The 24,411-nt window shown below is 40.6% G+C and overlaps 1 protein-coding gene across 2 annotated transcripts in view; it reads right to left on the bottom strand.

Moving 5' to 3' along the window:
- PRKG1 (protein kinase cGMP-dependent 1) overlaps positions 1 to 24,411 on the bottom strand; it is a 1,429,727-nt gene that overhangs the window by 357,463 nt on the left and 1,047,853 nt on the right. For both annotated transcript variants that reach the window (XM_069101811.1, XM_069101810.1), the window contains exon 5: positions 13,423 to 13,486. In XM_069101811.1, coding sequence (XP_068957912.1) covers positions 13,423 to 13,486 — 64 coding nt within the window. The remainder of the gene's footprint in view (positions 1 to 13,422; positions 13,487 to 24,411) is intronic.

Here is a 24,411-nt window from a genome sequence, read left to right as displayed (position 1 = left end):
CTTCCTTCCTTCCTTCCTTCCTTCTTTCCTTCCTTCCTTCCTTCCTTGCTTCCTCCTTTCCTTCCTTCCTTCCTTCCTTGCTTCCTCCTTTCCTTCCTTCCTTCCTTCCTTGCTTCCTTCCTTCCTCCTTCCCTCCCTCCCTTCCTCCCTCTCTCCTTCTCTCTCTCTCTCTCTCTCTCTCTCTCTCTCTCTCTCTCTCTCTTTCTGCAAATGGGGTTAAGTAACTTGCTCAAGGTTACACAGCCAGTTATTTTTGTGTGGGTGCCGAGTATCTGAGGCCGGAACTGATCCCAGGTCTCCCCAAGCTGGGGCCAGTGCTCTTACTCACTGCGCCACCTGGCTGCCCCAGAGTAAGGTTTTTCTTGCCTAGGTTTGGGAGTGGACGGGTTAAATTTGTCATTAAATGGAATGTACAGCCCATGTTACATATGGTTAGTACTCTGATCATGCAATAATAAAGATTATGTTTTCATTCACTACTATGGCATAATGAAATGTCTTCTAAACTAATGACCTTGATAACGAAGAGACAGAGGGGAAGGGAAATAGCAAGTTGGAGGGGCAGAAGTCAATGCATTTGACATATTTGTGTATCTGCACACCTGCCTGAAATTAGAACATAGTCTAATCCACACAGGGGATTAAAGCAGTGGGTGGTGATTGATGAACTACTGCTCTGATTGTCTTAACAGGCCCCATGTCTAATGGCCATAGAACCCCTGGTGGACAGATGGTGGGGGAGACAGCTAGATAGACGTGCATGTATGTAAATATTACAATGCAAACATGTGTGCACACATGGCTGTGCACGTGTGTGCAGATTATATTGTGTGCATACGTGTGTACATATATGTGCAGATAGACATGCAGATAGATAGATAGATAATCTTTTATTTCCCTGTTTAAGAAGCTTGGTGATAATACCGAGGACATCTCCCTTTCATTGGATTCTCTCTCCTCCCACCATTTTAAATTATTGAAAACTCAAAACTTTATTGTTTCTCCTGGGACCTCCTTCCTGAACAGAATAATGGTCTTATTTAGATTGTGATTTTTCTACTGTCACTAATCATTGCTACAACCTTGGGTGATTATATATTCACATTTGTCAAACCACTGTATACAATTTGAACATAAAAATGAAACAGGTGAAAGTTATATCCTTCTAGTATTCGGTGTATTGCTAAGCCTTTGGTACCTCCCAAGGGTCCTCTAGCTTGAGGGGGACCTGATGGGAAGCAGCATTAGATGCCTGATACAAACTGAAATGGATGGAGGCTTTTAATGTCTGAGCTGCATTGCACCCAGCAGATTTCCCATATGGCTCAGTCAGTCCTGCAATGCTGCTGCTATAGGTCTTGCTCTCCATGTTGTACAGTTGAGGAAATTGAGTTCACAGATCAGTGACTTCCTGGTGGTCCCAGAGATAGGAAATGTGAGAAATCTATCTTTTTGCCTCTAATTTTAGTCATCTACCCACTCAAATTCCCTGCCTCGATCTCTGGAGATCCAGGACTGGAGAAACACCAGAACAAAGAAGTCAGTCAGAAGAACTTTATTACACCAAGTTTCTAAGGAAGATTGTTAAGCTGAATACATTCATGGGGGAAATAGCATATTTCTTAACATTCTCATAACACTGGGATACCCTTAACTAATCTTAGTAATTCCCCCTTTGTGAAATTAAGAATACAGTCTTGCTCTCTCTAGGATTATCCACACTTCTCCATTTGTGGTGACTTGATTAAAAATGAAACAGTCCCCTCCAAAGGACCCTAGCAATGTAGCTTTTTCTGATTAAGGCTGAATACTATGAGGTACTTTTCCTTTTAAACAAATAAAAGAAGGAATTAAATGGATTATGTTGTATACTGTTCCACAAAGAATGACACATTTAAGGGGAGCAGCCTCTGGCCACTTCCCAAGATCATTGACATTGATTGCTGTTGGTTGAACAATATCCTTTCCTTACAATTGGGTCTCCCAGCATGTGAACTGGGGGTGGGGTAAGTGTGAAAAAAAGTTTGTCTTAATCTTGATTTATCTCAGCACATGGAAAACCTGAAAGTCATTTTTGGTCAGTCTGAAAAATATCAGTTCTCTTACCCTGAGACCACAACATTATTCTTAACATTGTCTGAATATAAGAACATCCTAGAAATGTGAATGTAAGAGGAATCAGAGTTTGGAGCAAGTAAGAAGTCCTGGGTTGAAATCTACCTCTGATGCTTACTGTGCAATCACACTTAGCTGTGTAACCCAGAAAAAGCTGCTCAACATCCATCAATTTCTCCATCTGCAAAATAAAGATATGCTAAGCGTCTGCCTCATAAGGCTGGCATGAGAATGGAGCAAGTGCATATACTTAGAGTGCTTTTAGGGACTAGAACAAAAAAAGTGAGCTATTAGGTCTATAACTAAGGCTTGCAAACAATTCCCACCCAATTACAGCACATGGTTACCCATGTAGGTACCCTGGGCCCCATTTTCGAGAGAAGAAATTTGACATTAAGTCAACCCAAGGAATTTCCCCAAGATCACATCATAAGTGTGTGTTAGGTCCAAGACTCCTGATAGCAGGTCTTCTGAATATAAGATCTTGCTTCTTCTATACTGTCTACCATTAAAATGTATCTATATACATATATATATATCAACATGTATGTTAGCATGCAAATATGTATGTGATTAATATATGCCATTAACTAGAACTGCTGCCATATTCACACACACACAAACATATTAACATTATATTGTTTTTATATATGAGAGGCAGTATGGAATTGCAGAGAGATGCTTGGCTTCAGAGTCAGGAAGAATCAGGTAGTTAACTGGGTAACCCAGGTAAGTCACCTGACTGCTCAGAAGAGTTGATAGAGTCTTCACACCAGGAAGCTTCCTATCAATAAAAGTCACAGAAATAAACACATATGTGCACACACACAATACACCACCAGTCTATCTATAAATCTAGAGTATTATTTAAAAGAATGTGAACTCCTAAAGGGAAGAACTTATTTCTCCCTTCTGTCTGCATTCATGAAAAAAATATCTCACTTCTATAAAGAAGCAGTGGCCACCCAGGTGGTACAATGGATAGGGTGCTGGGTCTGAAGTCAGCAAGGCTCAATTTTGTGATTTCAAATCTAGCCTCAGACACTTACTAGCTCTGTGACCCTGGGCAAGTCACTTTACCCTATTTGCCTTAGTTTCCTCATCTTTCAGATGAACTGAAGAAGGAAATGTTAAATCACTCCAGTATATATATATATATATATATATATATATATATATTGCCAAGAAAATCCTAAATGGGGTCATGAAGAGCCAGACATAACTGAAAGATAGACAAATGAAGGAGTGTATATCTGAGGATATCAATTCAGACAGAGAAGATCTCTGTTTTGTATCAGTTAGGTTCTTGGACCTCAGATTCCTTATCTGTAAAATGAGGTTCTTCAAACCCTAAATCAATGACCCTATGATCATCTCAGCAACACAGTGACAAATCCTGTGTCTTTCTTCTTTCCATATTCTCCTCCATGGGAATCTTTCTGCCCTCCCTTACCAGATGAACAAAGGGAGACATAGGTTGATGCCTGGTCCTCTGCGCCTGTCAGATGCCATGCCCAAATAGCCAACAGCCTAAGGAAATCAGCTTTCCCTACCTAAAAAGAATAATAAGGCATGAGTAGATCTCTCCCCTGCTCATATTGTGTTACTTCTAGCTCCAAATAACATGAAATTCTCACCCTTTTCTTAACTTCTTGAAAGTCAATTTGAGAGTGAGGGCAGAAGAAGGAGTTTCAGTGGCATTCCTATAGTTTAATCAAGGACTTCTACAACCTTGAATCTGGCTCACTAGCTAGAATGCAAATGGGCATGAGGAAGAAGGCAGCATATGGAAGCAGTCTTTGTGAAAACATTGGGAAAAGACACAAAGAATGCAGTCAGCTCTGTTGGACCTGTTGTCAATAGGGAAGGCTTGGATTGTCAAAGTGGTTCTGAATCTGAAGTCCATGAACTTGGCTTTTAAACATAACTTGATTTTCACTAGAATTGATTTTAATTCAATCATTAATAAGAATAATAGCTAGCAATCATATAGTACTTTAAAGTTTGAAAGGACTTCAAAATATTTAACCCCTGAGGAATAGGTGCTATGATTATCCCCATTTTGCAGATGAGAAAACAGAAGCAGACAGAAGTTAAGTGACTTGCCGAGGGACACACAACTAGTAAATGTCTGAGGCTGGATGTCGGAGACCACAAACATTGGAAGACTGGGTGAGGGAGGTATTCGTACCTACAGTATACATACTCATATTTTGCTTATTACTGGGCCACTAGGCTGTGCAGAGTTTCCAAATACCTATTATCTTTCCACCTCTCCTGACCTTCTCTCTACTATCATTTTCTTTCCCATTTCACTTTTTTCTTTTGTCTGTTTGTTTCTTTTTTATAATCCAGGGGTTTGGAAATGTCATGTGTTTAAAGCCCTGTCAACCCAATGATGGCATAAAAATCCACTAGAGAAACAGATATAAACAAATCCCCCAAGAGGTAGGTCCAGTGGTCCATGATTAGACTATAACACCCATCTCTGAAATCCAATCTTCAAAAGGCACAGAACTGAAAAAAGACACTTAAGGAGTACCTAGTTTTCTAAAAAAGTTGCTGAAATGAAAAGAAATGCTTTATTTTGAGAAAATCAAATCCAATGCTGGACTTGAGACTAGGCTTCATGGGAAAAAAGAGGGATTCTGCATGGATACCTAATTTCAAAAACTCCAAGCTGTGATTCTAATTTGTTTTACATCTTTAAAAATGAGATTTTCACCAGAACCTTTGCTTGACTTGCAGAGATGATGATAAATATCGGATTCCTGGCTGGGAGACATAAAAAGCAAATCTGAGTTGTTCTAGGGCTCCTGGTCACTCAGTGAGGCTGACCTCAGAATTTTCCTTCTATCTGTAATTTTTAACAAACTGCATCTTTTCTCATTTCCTTAGATGTGACAACTACCTGGCAGGACCCAGGTTGCTAAATTTGGATTAATTTTCAGGAATAAGTTACTTTGTATTTGTTTGATCCCTAGGAAATTACTTTTGTTTTCCTTATATCTGCAAAGGTGTCATTGTATCTTTTTTTTGGGGGGGGTGAGTGGAGATTGGGGAGGTTTTGTTCCCAGAACCCAATTACATTCTGTTTGGGTAAGTGATAATTGCAGTGAAATATTTCCCAGCAGGAGATTAGCAGAAGTATTTGAAACAATGTGATGTGACTCTGTGGAATTCATCATAATGTTATGAAGAGGGGAAAAGTATATTAGATTGTGACATTAAGAATGGGAAAATTAGACCTTTCCTTATAATTTCACACTCGTCACTTTCATGCCTTTGCTAAGGGTTTCTGATAGTCTCAGGAGAAGGGAGTGAATTAAGAAGTTACTTGTGAATTGATGCAAATATATTTTGTTAAATTGGGATATCTGGACAAGTAGATGGGCTGGGTCCAAGACAATTAAATTCACCAAGCTTTATTAAATGCTTATTATGTGCTGCGATGTGCATGAAGATACAAAAACACAATTGAAACCATCTCTTCCCTCAGGGCTTACATTCTGCTATAAGCATCTCAATCCTGGCCCAATTTATAAAGGCCAGTTTAGTTGCTGCCTCTACAGAGTAAGACAAACCAACAAATTAGTTGTGCATATTTAAATAAATGTTATAAAGTGTTATAAAATAAATGTTATAAAATGTTATAATTCTCTAAGAATTCAATTTACAAGACTGTTTCTGATCTGAAATAGTAAAGGGATTTTCCCCACAGGAAGTTCCCTACATCACACCATTCACAGATTTAGACAAAATCATACTAAGAACAAACTTCCCTTCACTGGAATAGATTACAAAGCTATGAATCACAAGTCTATCAATTAATAGATAAGTTCCAGGGAGATCCTTGAAGCTCAGAGGAGTAATGGCTTCCTCTGGGTCACACAGTCACACACACAAACATACACATACAAACACACACGATGATTGGGGGATAAATTCTTAACCAAACAGGGAAGGGAGGTGATTATAACAGACAAAATGGATCATTTTAATTACATGAAATTGAAACCAAATCATCAGTAACAAAATAAATGCAGCTAGAATGAAAAGGGAAGTGGTAACTTGGTTTTTAAATTCTTATCACTGAGAAGTATCTGACATTGAAGATACATAGACACCTCACAACAATAAACAAAACCAGAAGCCTTTTCTCAATACATAAATAGTCTAAGCATATGAATGAAAGTCCTCAAAGGACTTGCAAACTCTTAACAATCACATGAAAGAATCTTCCAAATTGAAATTATTAGAGAAATGGAAGTCAAAACATCTCAACTGTTGCACCCAATAATCAGGAAACTGGCAAAGTGGAACAATCAGTATTGGACAAGACTAACACATAATGCAAAGTTAGTAAAACTATAAATGGATCCAAGCATTTTGGAAAGCAACACGGAATTATAAAAAGAAAGTGACTAGGGCAGCTATGTTAGAACTGTGGATAGAATGTCAGGTTTAAGACAGGAAGATTCCCTGAGATCCAATCTGGCCACAGACACTTATTATTTGTATGACCCTGGGCAAGTCACTTTTACCTCAGTTTCCTCATCTGTAAAATGAGCTGGAGAAGAAAATTATAAACCATTCCAGTAACTTTGCCAAGAAAATCCCAAACAGGGTCACAAAGACTCAACATGACTGACACAACTGAGTCAACAACTACAATCACAACTAAGAAAGTGACTAAACTGTTCATACCCTTTGATGCAGAGATTTTTCTGTTGGGCCCCTTCATTAAGGAATACTGTGTTAAAAAGAAAGGAGATATACATACTAAAGTATTAATGGTAACACTTTGTGGTAGTTAAGAACAGAAAATAAGTGAATTCCCATCAATTGTGGGATAACCAAAAAGTTGTGGAATGTGAATGTTAACAGAATATGATGTTGCTATGAGAAATAACCAGCTTGTTGAATACAGAGGAAGATGGGAAGACAGATGAACTGAAACAAAGTAAAGTGAATAAAATTATGAGAATAATGTCGATGATAACAATAAGATGCCCCTGAAAACAGCAAGCCAACTGCAACTGAATGCTATGAAATGTTAATGACCAAACTTGACCCCAAAAGAGAGATCACAAGGTACCTTCCCCTTTTCTTTGTAACAGTGGGAGGATTAGAGTGTGGAAAAATATTGCTGTCAGGCTTTTGTTTTTTAATTGTCTTTTTGGGCAAAGATCATTGGTTAAACGATAGGATCTGGGCTTAGACTCAGGAGGGAATGGGCTCCTTCATTCCAGGCATGACTGTCCCCAATCAGGGAAGACAGTAGGTCACAGCAGCACTGAATTTGCCCTGCGAGAGAGCTAACGTCTTTAAACATTTTCCCCTCTTTAAGTTCTTTGATATCTTATATTATATCATACATTATTAAATCAATAAAATTTATTTTAAAAGAAATCAATTCCTCAGCAAAACTATACATACCCACTTGAAAATATATCCCCTGTCTTCCTCCCTGAGAATAACTTCCAGGTAGGCTTGGTCTCATTAAGAATCCAGTCACTTGTAAAAACAAATGGTCAATTAAAAGGCTCCAAGTACACTTTCTGGACATCTCAAATAATCCTGCCAGAGCACAGGCTGGCCCGAAGATGAGTTACCCTTGGTAGTCTTCAGAGATGATGCTCAGAAACACTTTCCATTTCTTAAAACAAGATCTCAGCAAAAGGAGTTCCGATTGACCTCTATATTCTTCTCACAAGGCCCAAGGATGCTCAATCTGCCAGGGGAGGTAACCCCTCTTTTTAAATGTTAGAAATTAAATGTTTTATTGTTTTGATCATAGGAGCACAGATTTGGAGCTAGAAAGGACATTAGAAGCCACTGAGTCAGTCCATTCCATTTTACAGATAGGGAGGCTGGGATACAGAATGGCTAAAGGACTAGGCTATAGTTTCCACGTTTTCTAAGAGTCTGTGGCAGGATTCAAACCCAGGTCTTCCAGATTCCAAGGCCAGCACTCTATCTACTACTCCACCTGACTTCCTTTATTGAATTTCAGCACCACTTACACTTATTTTATAATGAGTTATAGTCAATTTTAACAAATAAAATAATTTATATGTATCTTTTCATGACCATTTACAGTTTCATTGATTCATTTAAATAAGGTGTATTCCACCCCTCAAAAATCTATTAATCCCTACTAGTTTCTTGTCCTTATCTTCCATGCTTGTAAACTTGGCACCATCTCTTTACCTCTTCCAAATGATTTACTACCAGGTCTCACCAGAGCCCAGGACAACAGAGATCACCAGGCAGTCTACAAAGGCCCCAGAGCACTCTCTGACTTGGTCTCTCATTGCCATCGGTAATCAGAATGATGGTCCCCCTTAATGGAGTATTCATACCTCTGGTGCGGGGCTTACCAAGCCCTTTTGGGGGCTATTCATCCACCTGTGGTGTCCACCTTCACTCAAATCTCACTTGAGTCTCTATGAAGCTTTCACATGCATAGCGGTCACAACCCGGCTAAGCGCCTCAGCAGATGGGTTAAAGCAGGTTGAGGGTAAGCTGTCAGTGAGTTAGGAGGATGTCTGCCCTAGACATGTGAATACTTTTCTCCAGCAGAATGGGCAGATGAGAACAATTTGCTGCAACCGTCATGAAGGGGACTGAAGCAGGTACTGTGGAGCACGTTGAACTCGGTTGGGCATCAAAGACACCCAGGTCATCCGCTGTGGCCCAGCTCATTGCCAGTTCTCTTGACTTTAGGCCTGCCACTGGACTTGGATGGCTCAGGGAGAGAGTGAGGTTGATGACTACGCAACTCTGCCACATCCAAATTCAATTCATGCACAAGTGAAGACATCACCATTGGTCTTTAAAAAAGAAGGGTGAATAACAACAAGCAAGTTTTGTCAGTCTTGTCTCCTCATCATCTCTTTAATATGCCATTGTTCCCTCTTTCCCTCCATCACCATCCTAATACAAACAGACAGAACCAGTGTGGGGTGACTTAGACTGCCACAGGGATTTACGTGTGTGTCGGTGGTTAGTGGGGAGGGCACACTTCCTGTCACCTCCATTTTCTTCAAGCATGCCTGCATTGCTTCCTTGCCCGACTTTGGAACATCACACCCAACATTCTGTGCTGTCTCCCATGGCCCAACTTCCTAGTCTACTCTACCAGACGCCTCATCTCCTTACCTTCTTCTGGGAGTCAGAGGAGTCAAAGATCATTGCTTAAACTATAAGATCTGGTCTTAGACTCAGGAACGAACGGGCACCTTCATTCCAGGCATTGCTGCATGTAGCCAGGGAAGATGGAATTTCACTCTGTGCTGTGCCACTGAACTTGCCCTACTACAGAACTAACAGTTAGTTATGGCACCTTTCATATTAGTAATAAGTACAAAGTAATCCAAGAGGTGTTGAGGATGTTAACCTTCAGATTAATCAAGAAAGGTGTCAAGACTATTAAAGTTGCCTCCTTAGGGCTGTTTGCCTCTGCTCTCTTGCACCTCCAACACATGCTGTAAACACTTGTCAAGAAGGTATTTCTCTTACATAGAATATACATACATACATACATATATATAAATGGGAGGACCTAGGCATATTTGGAGGCATATGGAAACGAGTCAGTGGTGAAGACTGGGAGATAATAGGAGTTTGCCTGGAAAAATTCCCCCCCTCTCCTTTTTACTTTTTTTTTTAAAGAGAAGAAAGATCCATTATCCTGTAAAGGCAATCACCATCACCATCATGGACCCTGACTATTGCTTTCATTCTTCCAGAGTGATCACACTTCATCTGCTTACTGCCTCTTCTTTTACACAAATAGCAAAGTCCCATTTCTCATACTGATTGTTCATTAACCTCACATTGGGCAATTTCATATCTGGCAAAGTATATTTATTTGTGCAGTTTCTGCTTAGTCTGTTTCCCTTCCCCATTTTTGGTTCTCAGAACAAATGCGTGGATATTTAATTAGATGCTTCCACATGCCATCCATCTTGGTGCAGTAAGCATGGTGGCTTCTGCAATTCACCCCTAAATTCAGCAATCTTCTGATTAGGGTAAGGGTTAGCAGCATCAAGCATGGAGGGGTTGTCTTTCCTTGGGATGATTTGGAGAATTCTGAGCTGTGGCTTTTATTTTTTCTCTCCTGTGACATTTATCTCCACATTTATCAAAGGAACCAAGGCCCCTACAGGGTCTTCATTTCCTGGCCACATAGATTTACAGTTTGCTGCAACTGGATGCAAACATAGGCATTCCACAACCTCCTGGGTATTTAACAGAGAAAGCAACAGAATGGTGGAAAGAAGCAAAATCTTATTAACAAACATCCCAGGTGGAAAGGCTAAGTCTTAAAGAAAACACTGAAATTCTCTGTCTTCTGGAATTTTTGACATGTGAAGTTCCAAGTCCATGTATAACACTCTGTGATCACCAGGGAGGGCTGGATAAGAGAATTGGGTCATGGGGAGGATGAATGAAAATCAGTCAAAGAATGGGAATTTACAGATAAGAAACTTTGACATTTTGTGGGTGGTTCTAGAGTTCAGCCTTTGGGAGAAAATGAAATGGTTTCAACTTTACAAAAAAATAGAACTGTTTGATAGCATTCTGAATAACTGAAGCATCATACTCGGAGTCAGGAGACCTGGACTCAGATCCCAGATCTGCCTGCCTTGTATTTCCTTTATGGCTTTGGACAAGTGACTTAAGCTTTCTGAACCTCAGTTTCCTTATCTGTTACAACTGAGAGTTGGTCTCAGTGATACTGATAGGCCTTCTGTCTCTGACTTTAAAATCTGAATGTAGCCTTAGGAAAAATAAAGATCGTATTCCCAGAAGCTCCAAATTCATGATCTTAAAAGCCCAGGATAGTAAGTAGATGGTCTTCCTTTGGCATCATGGCTTGCGCAATGAGGCCTTGTCACCAGGAATAGCCAAGTAATCGGGGTTCTCCTGGTCCTGAATGCTCCTACTGCCTCACTCGATAAAAATTCCCACTATCTCAGCTTGGGCTTATCAAACTGACTTTGAATGCATTGGTTGTTGGAGGCATCTGTTTCACCTCTCTACTCAGGTCTCTATGTTTCTAAACCCAGTCTAGTGACCTGACCCTGACCTCATCCCCGTGGCTCTCCTTGGTCCTTACACAGCTTTTGGTCATCTTGACCAGAGGCTGCACTGCAATGGAGCTTAACTCAGTCATTCCCAGGCCTTCCATCTGCCTGTGGTAGTAATACATATCAGCCTGTTTAGTAGCACTAACAGTGAAATACTCTCAATAAGTGATATTTTCTCTACGATCAATCTCCACAGTTCAATGCTTCCAACAATACAGGTCAACAAATTTCAGTCTGGGCTATTTCCTTGCTCCAATATGCTTAATTCAGCTAAACAAGTCACCTTCACGTTCCCATGCATCATGTTCTACTGACCCATCCAAGCCTCTGCATGCAGTAAAATGGTCATTCTCCTCTCTGCTTCTTTGGCCCCCTCCTTTCTTTAAGGGAGATGCCTCTTACGACAAGCCTTCTCAGATTGCCCACTTTGTAATCTTTCACCCCTCCAGATTTCACATATATATTTTGTATATAATTCCTCATGTCTACATATTGTTTCCAACTCCATTGCACCTAGTGGGTGAGTAATAAATACTACTAGACTGACTCCGTAGGAAGCAAACACCCCAAGGGTAGAAACTCTGTGTTTGTCTGACCCAGAGATGGGTAAAGGGACCAGAACTGTGATTTCTTTGATAAAAAGGACTCCCAGGTGCTGAGGCTGCCCAGCACAGGTCAGCAGCTGCTCAGGAATTTCTAGTCTTGGAGATTTGGCCATAGGGTGCCATCAAACTCATATACACACACCATATACACACACTGAGGATCTCTGGGGGTCATATATTGCCTTAGAAACCCAAAGAATCCATGTTAGTAGTATCTGTTTATTTTTTTTTTTATAAATATTTTTCAGTTACATTTAAACCTGGGTCTGTCACACCCTGTGGCATTGTGGGCTGCAGAGCCTGGGTGAGCAGGCTCCTAAAGTATGGAGAGGTTAAGAAACTCGATCAGGGTAACAGTGAGTAGGTGTCAAGGGTGGGTCCTGAATCTGTTTTCTACCTTCAACGTAGTTCTGTATACATGAGGGAGGTTTGTTGAATTGAATGGAACCCATCACCACAGTGCTTTGAACCTAGGGGCTGACTAATCTCACCTCTAGCTCCCCCTTAGACTCTTAGGGAAGCTGTTTCCTGAATATACTCACACACTTCTCTACCAATATCCCTTCCAAGCTTGGAAAGAGGACCCACAGGCTCTTTGCGCAACATCACTTCCCCTGAATCACAGTATCTCATACCTGGAAAGGCCCTCAGAGGCCGCCATCTAAGACAACAGCTATTGACCCAGAATGCTCTCTTGAACACTGCCCCCAGGGAGCAGTCATTCTTATTGTTGAGTTGTTTCAGTCATGTCCAACTCTAAGTGACCGATTTGGGTTTTCTTGGCAAAGATACTGAAGTGATTTGCCATTTCCTTCTTCAGCTAATTTTATAGATAAGGAAATGAAGCAAATAGGGTTCAGTCACTTGTCCAAGTCACACAGCTAGTAAGTGTCTGAGATCAGATGTGAACTCATGAGAATGAGTCTTCCTGACTCTAGGACTAACACTCTACCCACTGTGCCACCCAGTGGTCATCCAGTCCCTGCTTAAAGCCCTCCAGGGAGGGGGGTTCTAATTTCTTCCCAACATGCCTGTTCTACATAGGAATTCTCCAACTGTAGGGATTTCTTTTTTTCAGACAAGCCTCACTCAGCTTCTCCAAAATATTAACTCTCTTGTGCCCAGTTCCCCCTTTCCGTTGCTATGAGGAGCAAGTGGGATCTCTCTTACTCTACAGTAGGTGAAATGACAATGATTATACCACAGGATGTCTCTGTTGGCAGGCATGCGTACTTCAATGAATTGGCTTCCTTTTGATCTCACACCTTGCAATTGAATCTTCCATCATTCAGCATTTAAAAGATCAAGGCAATCTATGCAAAACTATGAAACTCATGTCAGTGACATGACATTTTCTAAAAGGCAAGGCCCCCTGCCCCATTCTTAATTAAGATGACAGAACTATCCAACCACACATAAACCTTGGACACTCTAAGAGTTATTTTCATTTGAAGACAATAGTGGGGCTACAGCTAAAACTTTCCAGGAAAAACCAAAGGTCCATCCCCAGTCAGTCAAAGCTCCTTCCCTCCTGAGAGTTCAGCAAGAATAGAGCCCTGTGAGCTGAACCGGATCAAAGAAAGTACAAGAATTCAGAAGCTTACCTCTTCCAGAACATCAGCCAGCTTGCTTAGGATCTCTTCAGGGAGGCTCTGGAATGTGGGAACACTGGAAGACAAAAAAAGGCAATGGTCAATAGTCACACTCCCCTCCATTTTGGAAAACAAAGAACAGTTCATTTGAAAGAAAGAAAAACAAGCTACTTTTGCACATGCTTCCTTGAAATCCACAGGAATAAGATTCACAGTTTTCTCCTCTCTACAATGAAGATAAAAATTCTGTTATCCTTCTTCAGAACATCTCTCTCGGAAGCCCTCTTCTGTCTTCTGACATTGCTGCCCCCAGGCCAGGGTCTCATCACCTCATACCAGAGCACTGCAATAATCTCTCCATTGGTCTGCAGCCACAAGTTTCATCCTGCTGCAGCCCATCCTCTATTCAGCTATCAAAGGAATCATCTTTTTTAAGAAAAATATTGGTTCCTAATTATATGTAAATATAATTTGATGTTCATTTTTTTTAAATCAAGTTTCAAATTTTCCCTTTTCCTTCCACCTTCTTTACCCTGAGATGGTAAATTTGATATGGGTGATACATGTGCAATTATGCAAAACAGTTCCCCATTAGTCACGTTGTAAAAGAAGACACAGACCAAAGGGGAAATACTAATAATAAAAATAAAGAAAGTGAGAAATAGTATGTTTTGATCTGCATCCAGACTCTGCAAAGGAATCTCCCTAATGTGCAGGTCTGATCATGGTGCCCCTGCCCCCACTCAATAAATTCTAGTGACTCCTTCAGTATCAAATATAAACACTGTCTTTGGCATTCAAAGCCTTTTACTACCCGTCACGCCCTGTCCCCATCTTCTTCCACCTACCACCACCACTCTGTACTCAGATCCCAGGACATTGGGCTCTTTGTTCCTCCAACAAGACACACTATCTCCTGACTCAGGACATTATGTCTGCTTGTTATCCCCACATCTGGAACACTCTCCTTCCTCAATTCCAAGCACTGAATGGTCAGGCTTCTTTCAAAGACTAACTAAAGTCAACATTTAATTTTCAAAATGTGAGGTAGATTCCAACATTGGATGGTACACAGCCAAGAGACAGGAATGGAGAAAGTCTTTGTGGGTGGTGGTATTTCCAGTACTTTGAACAGTCCCTGGCATATAGTAGGCACTTAAGAACTGTTTGTTGATTGACTGATTGATCTAAAAGTTTTGGTTTAAAGAAAACATTGTGCAAACCTAAAACCATTTAGAAAACTATGGACCATTTGAATTCTCTTGTCTGCAAAGTCTTACTACTATAATTTTCAACATTATTGTTTGATTTATTATTTTACATAGGCAATGGGGCTTAGTGAATAGAAAGTTAGCAAAAAAGGCCTGAGTTCAAATTCTGTACACTAGTTGCTTGACCCTGGGTATGTCAATTAAGCTCTCACTCTGCAGGGACCTTTCTAAGGAACAGCAGAGAGAGTTCTCATTGCATTGGTAGAGAGTTTCCTTGACTGGGAATTCTCTATACCAATTAAAGCCCTATCCCTCTCAATATTTTAAAGTAATCAAACATGATCTAGTTGTGTCAATTGAGTTTATTATAGTTGTTAGTTACTATTATTCTTATATTAAATATGAGCAATTTTTTAAAATGTTTTTGATGCCCAAAATGGAATATGAATGGAGGAAAGGACACCAGCTCTAAGGACAATGCTTTCCTATTGCAGAGGCCATGTAGTCCAGGGGAAGGAACACTCATCTGTGACCAGAGACCCTGGGTTTAAGACCTGGACCTGCTCTTTGCTTGCTGTGTGACCTGGACCTCAGTTTCCTCATCCATAATATGAGACAAGTCCTCTGCACCTATAACTCTATGACACCCCCCCTTTTAACCAAGGTAAATCAATTGGCAGGATGTGTGAATTAAAAATGTCTAAAAGTACCAGCATCACTTGACTCAGTAGTCAAATGGAAGGATGCAGCAGATGGGGTGGAGGTGGGGGAATACCCAATTTTGACTGCTTTGATAAGTGCCATGTTATTGTTCAGTCACTTTCAGTCATGTCTGACTCTTCCTGACCCTATCTGGGTTTTTTTGGCAGAGAGTGGAGTGGTTTTCCATTTTTGCCTCCAGTTCATTTTACAAATAAGGAAACTGAGACCAACAGGGTTAAGTGACTTGCTCAAGATCACACTGTTACTAAGTGTCTGAGCTTGGATTTGAACTTAGGAAGATGAGTCTTTCTGATTTTAGGCCTGGCGCTCTTCACATTGTGCTGCCACCTAGCTACCCCATGACACATAGAGAGTGCTTTAAAGTTTGTGATGACCCTTACCCTCACTGTCGCACTTGATCCTCACCTCAGCCCTGTGAGGGAGTTCCTGCATTACCACCACCATTTTGTAGACAAGGCAACATACTGAAAGACCTATAGTGGTTTGTCTATCCTCCCACTGCTTTTAATTGAGAAATCTGGGCACCGAGCCTGAGGTCTTCCTGACTCCAAGTCCAGCATTCCTCCAGCATGCTGCCTCTCCAATAAAAGCCAAAGCTCTTTATTTCGGTACATTTTGAGGTTTTAATAAGCTGGAACTCTAATATGTCACGACTCTGCTTTCAGACTCATAATGCTTTTCTGGTTAGGTATGTGCCAAAATATACCTAATGAAAACAGCTGCCTCTTGTTTTGGTCTGAAATTCTCAAATCTTCAATTATGTGGCCCCCAAAGTCTGTAACACTGAAGTGTATGACATGGTTACCTATTAAAGGAGATTTGAGGTTTTTTTCTCCATGATGCCATAGTTCACCAGGGCCATGCCTGCCCTCAGATTTATTCTTTCCATCTGATGGGGAAGCAGATTTTAATTTTTAAAAAGAGGTAGATTTCAACAGTGGGTGGTACCCAGCTCAGAGACAGAAATCAAGAATTATTGCAATGATTTCAAGGATTTGAAAATCTGTTCCCTTCTTGTTTCTTTGATGAGCTATATTCAAATTCCTTGTTTTCCTCCAGAGATACAGAAGGAATTTGGATTCCAGCATGTCACTAACCTCCTGAAGCATTTTCTTCATTTCAGTATAACTGGATCCCACACACAACGGGGTCATTTCTATTCTTCAAGTAACCTTTCCCTTTGGTCCATAGAATGAACAATGAATTCAATATAAATACAGATCCATCTTATTTGTTTATTTACTAGCAAGCTAAATTATCCAAAATAAAAGTGATATTCATTGGATCTCATCGTATGCTAAAGGAAAACAAAAACATTAAGCAGATTTTTAATAGTGCCTTGCAATATCTATCAGCATTTATTATCAACTTAATGTATTTGATTGATAAATGTTCTTAATTATAACCTTTTCCCCAACATTCCCACTTTATCACAGAAGCGTGATTAGCAAATTAAAGAAATGGAGAAGAGTTGCTAGCAGATGACTGTGATGGTATTTGGAGTTCTTTCTGCTTTGATGTTTCTGTGTTCCATCAGGGTGGGTGCCCCTCACAGGATGGGGAAAGCAGTCCCTCTGAAGCAACAGCTGGAGGCAGGAAGTGTTACTGACATCTCACTCTTAAGGAGTTCTGATTTAAGAGTAACATTCTGAAGTGATTTAAAGTTAGGGTTCCTCCCAGAAGGTTGTAAGTAGATTCTCTATTCTGATTCTGGCCTTTGGGTCCTAATGTATCTGGGCAGTTTTCTTTTATAATTTATTGAAATACTGTAACCAGGCTCTGAATCTTCTGATGCTTGCAATGCCCCATCCTCTCTCCAGGTGCAATGACCTATGGGTGGAGGATGGGGCAGGGAGGAGTTTTGTGCCTTGGTGCTTCCTGTTATGCTTTGGCCTAGATTCTGCCTGTTTCAGGTCCCATTTAGTGCAGTTAGCTCCCACACTAATCTTCTCAAAGGCCTCAAAGTCTTTAAATCCTATGAAGACAGATTAGATACTGATCCCTCTAGACAGTAACTACTCAGGACACCCACAGCTCTATGGTCCTATGAGATGATACTGAGTACAGGCCCCATTTTCCCATCTCTGCTCAGAAAGCCCTGAGACTTCGCAGCATTTACTTGTACTGGTAGCTTCCTCCACTGTGGAAACCTTGCCCTGAGCATTTGCAGGCTTCTGACTTTTGGTTCAGTCTGAAACTAGATGAAGCATTTTCTCTTTGGCATTCTTCATCATTGTTCTTACTTCCCCTTTCAGACATTTTCACTGGAAATCTGAGTCTTACTGCGACCTTTCACATTGTCAACCTGTGACTCTCACTTCTATTTTAGTGCAATAATCTCTTAATGGGTCTTTCTGCCCTTTGTTTTATGGCCCTATTCCTGTCCTAAATACCCCTGAAAGATTAATCTGCCCACAGCACCATTTGGACTGAGTCTCTCCCTTGACCCAAATCCTTTAATGGATAGCCACTGAAATAATGATACATGTACTCCCTATTTCACAAGGTTATTGTAAAAAGAAACAACAAAAAGTACTTTTTACAACTTTAGAATACTTGGAAAGGCTAGGCATTTTTATTAGCAAATAAAATCCAACTTTCTTAGACTTGTATCCAAAACTTCCCAAACACCTCACCCACATTCCTGGCAAACTGGATGAGTCAAAACTTCATTCCCCTGACATGTCTTTGGACAGGAAGGGCTGAGGAAGAATTGGCAAGGCTATGGCTAGCCAGGGCAGCTTGGCAGTGCAGTGGATGTGTGCTTAGCCTGGAGTCAGGAAGAACTGAGCTCACTCTATCTTAGGACATTTAATAGATGTGTGACCCTGGGCTAGTCACTTAACCCTGTTTGCCTCAGTTTCCTTATCTGTAAAATGAACTGGAGAAGGAAATGGCAAATTACTCTAGTATCCAAGAAAATCCCAGATGGGATCACAGAGAGTCAAATATGACTGGAAAACAATGGAAAAACAACAATCTGTATCTTCTGTCAAACTGTTACCAATATTCATGGAGAAGAGATTTTGGAGCTCAAGAGACTCCCCTGTCTAGCCAAGAGCTCTCACTTTCTTTACTAAGTGGTCACTATGGTGGCAGTATAAGACTAAGAAAAATCACCTTCCCCAAGTGCGAGAGAACCAACAAGCTTATAGACTTGCAGGGGAATTTCCAGCTCACTAGCCAGCTACATTTCTCAAATGGCTTCTATAATTTGAGAATATAGTGCCTGTGAATAATTCTTCTATCTAAAGATGTAGATACACAAACATACCTGAAAATATGGCAGGATGAGATTTATAAGGAATAGTCATCCTTAAATTTCCCCCTTCAAATGAGCTCACTGACCTGGTATGAGAAGAAAGAAGGAGAAGAGGGGCAGCCAGGTAACACAGCGAGTAAGAGCACTGGCTCCAGTGTCGGGATGACCTGGGGATCGAATCTGGACTCAAACACTTAGCACCCACCCAGAAACACCTGGCCGTGTAACCCTGAGCAAGTTACTTAACCCCATTTGCTTAGGGGCGGCCAGGTGGCTCAGTGAGTAAGAGCACTGGCTCCAGTGTCAGGATGACCTGGGAATCAAATCTGTGCTCAGATTCTTAGCACCACACCCAGAAATAACTGGCCGTGTAACCTTGAGCAAGTTACTTAACCCTGCTTGCCTTAAAGAAAAAAAAAAAAGAAAGAAGGAAAAGGGGGGGAATGAAGAAGGAGGAATAAAAAAGGAAGAAAAATGAATAAGGATAAAAATAAAAAAGAAGAAGGGGAGGAAGAAGAAGAAGATGTAGAGGTCTTAGCAAGTCAGTTTAAAATTTTAGATCATTTTTTTTAACACAAGTGAATTTGGACAAGTCACTTTATTCTTATGCATCTCAACTTCCCCAAATGCAAAATAAGCAGACCAGCCTAGATGCTCCCTAAACCTAAATCCTGCATTCGGATGGTCCTAAAGGAGATAAATAGATACAGATTTTGCAAGAGTCTCTGGAGACTGAATAATAGCTACAAAGTGCCATAAGAGATCCCTAGAGAGAGCAATCAATTGGTGACAGCTCAATAAAATGTCTGTTGACTTAGTTCCAAAAAAGAATGGTATGGGAATAAATCAGAAGTAGCAACAAAAGAAAATGAGAACTTGCAGGCTCCTCTGGGGGAATGAAGGAGGTGACTTCATCAGGGTGAGCATGGCCTTGACCCCTTCTGATGTCCCAGCCTACATTCACCCATCACAAGCTAGCTCACATCTGGGAGGGAGCTCCCTGACCATCCAATTCAATGGAGTCTTGGAAATGAAATTCTCTCCACAATAAAACTTACACATAGTCATTCCACCTTGGTCAAAGGGCTCTTCTGCTAAGGAGGGGACTCCCCCACCTTCCCAGGCAACTCTTTGTCTTTCAGAAAGCTCTAGTAATCATTAGGATTAATTTTCGGAAATTCTTCATGTCTACCAGCCACAAGGCAGCAAAGATGTCTCTGTGTTTCTTCAAACCCACCAATCTCTGTCTGGGGAGGTTCTGAGAGAGAGCATCTTATTCACAGAATCAGATGCTTATGGTAGGAAGGGACCTGAAAGATCATCAAGTCCAGGGGTGAGGAACCTGCAGCCTTGAGGCCACACATGGCCCTCTAAGTCCTCAAGTGCAGCCTTTTGACTGAATCTAAACTTCCCAGAACAAATTCCCTTAATGAAAGGATTTGTTCTGTAAAACTTGGACTCAGTCAAACAGCCGTACCCAAGAACCTAGAAGGCCATATGTGATCCTGAGGCTATGGGATCCCCACCCTTGATTTAGCCAAATCTCCTCATTTTATGGAGGAAAAATATGCAGGCTCAAAACAGGGCGGGGATTGCCTCAGGATAACACAGGCAGCAGTGGTGGGCTGAGAACAAATCATTTTGACACTCTGGGCAATTAAAGTCCAGTAGTTAGGGAATGGTTGCCATTTGCTCATGAATTTCTTTTCTTTTAACGTACATTTCTTATACATTATGCCCATAGTACCTCAAAAAATAATCCTCTTTCCATTTGCATCACCTTAATTTCTGAACACCCTGATGCTCACTCCTTGAGATACTTGGAGGTAGATAATTAGTGGCAACCCTCTAAGATGTGACATGTGGTAGGGAGGCCATTCTCAGGCATCAAGGGAAGAGAAGCAGAACCGATACTCTCCCCAAGCCACTCCAGGCTTGCTTATCAGGGCCATTCCTCATGAGGCTCACATATGTAGAATTTTCACAGTATCCTTTGTATTGGCTGCTTCAAAGGCAGAACCAAAGTCAGTTCTAACCATCTAGTTAAATGAACACAAGGAAGTATAAGGCTCATGGTTCTCTTCCTGGAATCATTCCCAAAACTCATCATTTTCACACTCCACAACTCGCTGAGTCTGGAGATGCTTCCAGCTCCCATTCTCTGCTCTGGTCATCTTTCAACAGCCTCTTGTCTGAAGCAATGAAATGAGACTTGACCCAGTCGGGTCTTGAACAGCAATCAAATTATCTCTAATTTCACAAGATCAAAGTAAAGCTAATGAAATGAATGCTTAATGGCTCCCAGGGAGATCACCAAGCTGAAGGAGCTGTCTTGGTCTTTTGAATCCCTCCCTCCTCTCCAAAAAGGCTTCTCACGATTTACTGGGTGCCCTCTGCAAGCTCCTCTCTTTCTCCTATTCGGAGACTAGCCCGGCCACAGAAATCTTTGGAGGAGAAGAGACTTAAGAGATTCTCTCCTCTAGGTCTCCTGACTCATCTCCAGGATTCAATATCCAATTTGATAATGAAGCAAATCTTTGGAATGGGCTAGATGGCATCTTAGACTCCTTCTAGATGTGCAATAATGGACTTGTCTCCTGCATTTTTATGGGAATTAAATCCCAACTCTTCTTCTGCCTTTGACTTTCATCTCCCAATTTCAGATCTACTTCCTGGACTTGTGTTCACATGGATCTCTATCCACAGAATAGCGGCCTTCTGGAGGTTCCTGACCTTCCTAGGCAGTGATAGGTCTGCCAGCACTTCCAAGCATGCCATCATGCCAAAGCCTGGGACTGGGGATCAAAGGATCCCAGGGAGAATTTTAGCTTGGCTCTTCCTTAGCTGTGGGACCCCAGGATGAGTCACTTCACTTCCCTTTGTCTCAATCCCCTTTCCTATAAAATGATGGTACTGGTTCTGAAGATGTCTAAGTTCCCTCTCAATTTTGTATCTATGATGCTATATACTAAGTAGGAAGTGACATAGGTGTTCATATGATAAAGTGTAGAATCTCAGGACTCCAATATTGGAAAGAAGTCCAGAGGACTTAATCTAGCCAAACCTGGATGAAATCCCCACTACAACATACTTAATGGGTAATTTGTTAATTTCTTGAAGACTCCAAGTGAGAAGCAACTTATTACTTACCTAACTAGTTCATTGCACATTTTGATCATTTTTCATTATTCATCTTAATAAATAATTCATTATTGTGTGACCCACTCTTTGTCATTCATTCCTCTGAAATCAAATTCAAACTTATGTGTAAATTGGCTCCCTAGTAGTATGACTTCTTGTATAGGTTCTAGGGTTATTCTATGGGAGCACAATCATAAAAGTATCACTTATAAGTCCCCACTAGTGAATTTTCCCATAATTGTCTTCAACTAGACATGATTAGATCAAAGCAAAGGTATTTACTAAGATGACATTTTAAAAGAGTGTATCCTCATCCCCAGGGCAGATCAAATATGGTCCTGCTTCTTTTGGAATCTACTTTTCTAGAATCACCATTTATTGATCCTGGTTCTGCAGCCTACAGCTAATCAGAGAAAATTTAATTTTTCTCCTACATGAAAGCCATTCAAATACTTGAAGTGAGACAGTGTCCTACCTGTAAGTCATCACTTTTTGAGGCTAAATATCTCTGGTTTCTTTCACTCATTTCCTTTGGGCATGAACTACAACACCTTCAGCATCCAGACTGCCATCCTTTTTATCCTTTCCAACTTCTCAATGACATTTTCAAGATATGGCACTGATGACTGAACCCCATAGTACAGATATGCCCTGACCACGACAGAGCCTGGGGGATTGTTACCATCAGTGTTCTGGGTACTATCCCACTTTCCATGTAATCTGAGATAACATATATTTTCCTTCTTTTTCTTTTCATTGAGAACTCAACAATTCCTACCAAATACAAACACTACCATGCCCAGGAAAAAAAAGAAAGAGGATTTATATATGAAATTGTTGATTTTTTTCTTGGCTGTCACATCACACTTTTCCATCCATTCAGCTTAGAATTTCCCAAAGTCTCTGACTTCTTATTCCCCCACAGACTCCTGCCTAGCCATGCCTCCTCTATATTGTACTTGCAAAGATGGTTTTACTAACCTAGACATAGGGCTTTATATTTATTCCTAATAAGATTTTAAAAAGATTTAACCTGATACTCTAACCATTCTAGATTTTTTTTGTCCCTACTGTCACACATAAACATAACTGGATGTTTAACTCTGACCCCTTCACTGGGCCATCTGCACATTTGATGAGCATGCTATCTATGTCTTCAACCAAATCATTGACAGAATTCTTAGATGGCCCAAGGCCATGGCCAGATCACAGAGATAATGTGATTCAAGGTTTTTTTTTTTTTTTACTGCCGTAGGGCATTTAAAACTAGAAGGGACCTTTGAGACACTGTAGTCCAATTCCCTTCTTCAACAGATGAGGAAACTGAGTCTTGCTGGGAAGATGACAAAGTCTTCATATCTGGGAGGAGGGAGAAAATGGCAGCAACACTCAAGACATGCAGTAGTTGGTAATGAAAGCCAGAGCAGATGAGTACAATTTTAGATTTTTCATTTGAGGTGATAGTGGGACACCCAGTGGGCACAAACAGCTAGGGCTATAGGACTGGAGGCCTGGATAAATCTCAGTTGGCAACAGAATTATTTGTATAGAGAGGAAAGGAAACTAGATAATGGCTTTAGAGGTGGAAGGGATCTCAGAGGTCATCTACTTCAGCCTCCTTAATTTACAGGTAAGAACTTGCAGCCCCAAAAATTAAGTGACTCTCCTAAGGTCACAAGGTAATCGATGGAGAAACCAGGTCAAATTCAGGTCCTTTAATTTCAGTACCTTTTCATTTATACTACATTCATTGCCTCTGGTATGAGCTCTTTGTATTATCCTTGGAACGCAGTAAGTAGTAAGCATTTTTCATTCATTCATACATTTTCTCTTTCCTTCCTTTCTTCCTTCCTTCCTTCCTTCCTTCCTTCCTTCCTTCCTTCCTTTCTTCCTTCCTTCCTTCCTTCCTTCCTTCCTTCCTTCCTTCCTTCCTTCCTGCCTTCCTTCCTTTCTTCCTTCCCTGTCTAATAATTATCCTTTTCAAATAAGCTCTTATTTGGAGAATCTATTTTCTAAAATGCTTAGTGATTTAGCCAGCCTTGGGTTCTAACTTAGGTTCTAACTAAGGTGACCCCCATATGTAAGTGAAGCATTATTTGCAGAACCTTTTGATTAAAAAACACACTTCCTTTCCATCTTCCTTCCTCCCTTTCCCTTAGGTAAATTGGTTATGAATCATGCTTGAAAATTTCAAACATAAAATTAAGTGGTTCATTTGAATTAAGGTATTTTGTCACAAAAACAAAATATACACTTGGGAAGGGACAGAGATTAAAGCATCATCACCCCCTTGATATTTTAGTGGAAAACAGTTTGTCAGGTTAGCTAGATGTTACCTCCTAATTCCCTGACTATTTCAAGTTGGAATTTTTTGCACAATTAGCAAAGAAAACAAGGATGAAATAGATATGGATACACTTAGGAATAAATTTCATTCTTGAGGCTGACTGATTATTAATATACATGAAACAGAAACAGCATTGTATAATGAATTCATTGTTGATTAAAAAACACAGGTCACTTTTGATCATTTCCTATTAGTAGGTAAATAATGAATGCATTTTTATTTTCCCCATTTTCTAACTCATAATGTTCCACCAAAAATACCTTTCTTTCCCCCCCACTGTTACTATACATTCAGAATTTTTAAAAAGAAAGTATGAT

Source organism: Petaurus breviceps, unplaced genomic scaffold (genome assembly GCF_028583685.1).
Source record: "Petaurus breviceps papuanus isolate PSGF00001 unplaced genomic scaffold, PetGlider_PUasm1.0 490, whole genome shotgun sequence".
In the NCBI taxonomy this organism is placed as follows: Eukaryota; Metazoa; Chordata; class Mammalia; order Diprotodontia; family Petauridae; genus Petaurus; species Petaurus breviceps.
The sequence above is the reverse complement of the archived record's forward strand: the minus strand, read 5'-3'. Positions and strand labels throughout refer to the sequence as shown.